The sequence below is a fragment of the Trichosurus vulpecula genome, chromosome 6 (genome assembly GCF_011100635.1).
Source record: "Trichosurus vulpecula isolate mTriVul1 chromosome 6, mTriVul1.pri, whole genome shotgun sequence".
Taxonomy (NCBI): domain Eukaryota; kingdom Metazoa; phylum Chordata; class Mammalia; order Diprotodontia; family Phalangeridae; genus Trichosurus; species Trichosurus vulpecula.
The window spans coordinates 209414796-209418130 of NC_050578.1; the positions used below are offsets into that span (position 1 = coordinate 209414796).

Here is a 3335-nt window from a genome sequence, read left to right on the forward strand (position 1 = left end):
CACACACACACACACACACACACACCCCTTTGACTCAGCAATAGCACTATTAGGCACATACCCTAAACAGGTCAAAGACAGAAAGGAAAAGATTCATATGGACAAATAATCATAGCAGCACTTTTTCTTGTAGCAAAAAACTGGAAACAAAGTAGCTACACAGTGAAATCACAGTATACCAGTGTAATGGGAAAATAAGAAAATTATGAGAATGAGAAAAATGAATAAGACAGATTCAGAGAAAGCTGATAAGATTTCTATAATCTGATACAGGGTAAAATGAGTAAATCCAAGACAACAATTTATATGATTACCATAATAATGTTAAGGAAAACAATGAAAGATTTCAAAACTCTGAACTATGCAAAGACCACTCATGATTTCAGAATAATGAAGAAGCATGCACCACACCTACAAGCAGAAAGGTAATGAACTAGAGGTATAGAATGAGACAACTTTAGACATGGCCAATACATTGATTTATTTTGCTTGACTACTTTGTTGTTGTTACACATAAGAGCTTTTATTTGGGGAAGAAGTTACAAGTTACTTCCAAAAAATGTAACAAAAGGTTAATAGCCAACTAGTTAATTAATGATGGACTTCTCTAAACCTGGGTAGGCTATTCGCACAGCTACCAAAATCATCTTTTTAAGGTAGAGGTCTTAGTGAAAAAAAGTGTCAAAAAAGAAAAGAGCATCAGCATAACAGTTTTAAAATACACAAAAGAAAACAGCTCTGAAGGGGACACAAGCTGAGCAATTTATTACTACATTGTTAAACTTAAGATATACTATTTTTCAAGCAAACTGCCCATAATGGAAATTCAGCTTCATATGCAAAACCCTTTTTTGTATATTGAAATGTTTTGTGTCTGTGGAAAAATAATTTTATAATAAAAATAAACTTTTAATTTAAACAGTGTTTTAAGTTGGCATTGGTGACCAGGACAAAAAGGTGGGCCAGTTGTATAGCAAAACTAAAGAGACCAAAGATGGATAACCAGAGTCAAGCTCCCAGTACATTGGACAGATTCTCTAAGGATTTATGTGAAGGCACACAAGAATTTACTGGATGAAAAGACATGAAGGGGTTTTGCCTGGCACTGGTGGAGAAAGAACTTACACCTATGGACTTTTGGATTCCACAAAGTAGCTAATGTAATTTTGCATAATTATTTTCCAATGAATTATTTTCTTATTATTTACAATGATATTACTACAAAGGTACAAGGCTATATTCAGGCCAATATTCACTGACATCATCCTTGTGCTTACTGATAAAAACAGGCAAAACTTAACATCAAGTCTTCAGCTTTCATATTTCTGTTTCAATTAAGTAAATTCTCAAGAATACAGAGCAGCAGACAACTAGGCAGTCTATAAAAGGATGTCATTTGTGCCGTTCAGTCATTTATTTTATTCCTATATGTGGTGTCTTCCCCTGTTAGAACCTGAGCTCTTTGAAAACAGAGATTGTCACTTTTCTATCTGCAACCCCAGTGCTTGGTAGATAGTAAGCACTTAAATGTTTTTTCGTTGATTCAAATTGACATGTTTCTGTGATTTGCATCTCAGAATTATCATATGTGCCAGTTCAAACGAGTTACAAACAACATCGGGAAAGTATATTCAAGACTATCTTACTAGTCTTGTAACAATTTAACTATTGGCCCCAGAAGCATTTTTCTTTCAAAGAGAAAAAAAATGGATTTCAGGCAATTTTTCCAAATACTTTATTACTAGTCTTGTAACAATTTAACTATTGACCCCAGAAGCATTTTTCTTTCAAAGAGAAAAAAAAATGGACTTCAGGCAATTTTTCCAAATACTTTATTACTATCTCTCCTTTATTCAAAATTAAAATTCTTGGACTAAGAATAAGTTCATCTCATTTTTATTATTATGTACAACTTATTCAAATTCTTATAGACCAACGTGTAAAGTGAGAAGTTGGGACCTTCATTTATTATCACTATCATCATCATCATCATCATCATGATGTTGACTCTGACTAGAATTTAACACTACGGAATTTAGTAATGAAGCCAAAATTTTCAGGTCTAAAAGGGTTCTCTTTATAATGTATCCTCTACTGGACATCCTTGGCCCCACCCCCCTCCCCCCCAAGACCTAGGTCATTAGCTTTCTAAATGCTTCAACAACTAACTCTGCACGTAAACCTTTTTCACCGACCACAAGTTCTAGATTTCATTCAAATTCCTGAACCTTCCTTCCCCCAAACTTTGAGAAGCGGCAGGCGACCTAGGAATCTAGCAGTAAGCAGAAAGATTCTGCCCACGGGAGCTGGGAGGAGGAGGAGGAGGAAGAGAGCCGATCATCTGGAAATACAGAGACTGAGGGGACGGATCCGGGGTCTTAGGAAATGAACGAGAAGAGAAGCGGGTCCACTTCCCGGACCACGGTTCCGGGACCTCTGTGGGGCATGAGAATCTCTGCTCCCACAGGACAAGAAAGGGCGACAAGGTAAGGGATCTCCTGGTCTCCCCGAGGGCTGGGGGAGGGGGAAGGATGAGGGGACCTCATGTCCCCTTCCTCAAGGCACGGATAACGGGTCTCTATAAAGTCCCCCTCGGCCGGGGCAGGATGAGAAGCCAAGGAGGTGACAGGCTGCGGGGTCCCCATGTCCTGTCGGGGTCAGGACGGCGGGTCCCCGTGATGTGCCCTCTGGGCCTAGGAGGGGACAGGACGTCAGGTGCCCAGGATGTCCCCTCAGGTTGGGAAGGCTCCCTCGGGGCCAGGGAGGTGACAGGCCGAGGGGTCCCCGCGTCCCCTCAGGGCCTGGACAACAGGTGCTGCGCCTGGGGCGGGGTGGGCAAGGATGGGAGCCCGAGCCCCAGCCCCACCCCCCTTTCTCGGGGTCAGAGGGCGGCCCACCCCCGGGGTCCCGGGAGGGGCCAGGGCGCCGCGCTCTCCCCGCCCGGCCGGCGCCAGCCACTCACGGTCGGTGCGCCGGCTCCTCCACCGCGGACGGCCCGGGCTGCGGCGGCGGCGGCGGTGGCGGCGGCTGCTGCTGCTGCTGCTGCTGGGGTGGCTGTGGCGGCGGCTGCTGGGGCGGCTGCGCCTGGGGCGGCTGCGGAGGCTGCGCCGGTGGTGGCTGCTGCTGCTGCTGGAAGGACTTGAGGGACTCGAATGCCTTCATCAGCTTCTCCAGAGTGGCCATGGCGGCCCGTCAGAGGGAGGCCTCGCGGCTCCCAGCGCCAGCCCCGGGCCCGGCGTGGCCCCCTGCGCCCTCCCGGCGGCCCCCGGCCTCTCCCGCGTCTCCGCGGCCCCGCTCAGCAGCCGGGAAATGAATGGAACGCTTGGCAAAGCCCC

The 3335-nt window shown here is 45.7% G+C and overlaps 1 protein-coding gene across 2 annotated transcripts in view; it reads right to left on the bottom strand.

Annotated features, from left to right (window-relative positions):
- The window catches only part of HTT (huntingtin), a 220064-nt gene extending 216729 nt beyond the window's left edge, over window positions 1–3335 (bottom strand). For both annotated transcript variants that reach the window (XM_036762807.1, XM_036762808.1), the window contains exon 1: window positions 2963–3335. In XM_036762807.1, coding sequence (XP_036618702.1) covers window positions 2963–3183 — 221 coding nt within the window. In that variant the 5' untranslated portion in view covers window positions 3184–3335. The remainder of the gene's footprint in view (window positions 1–2962) is intronic.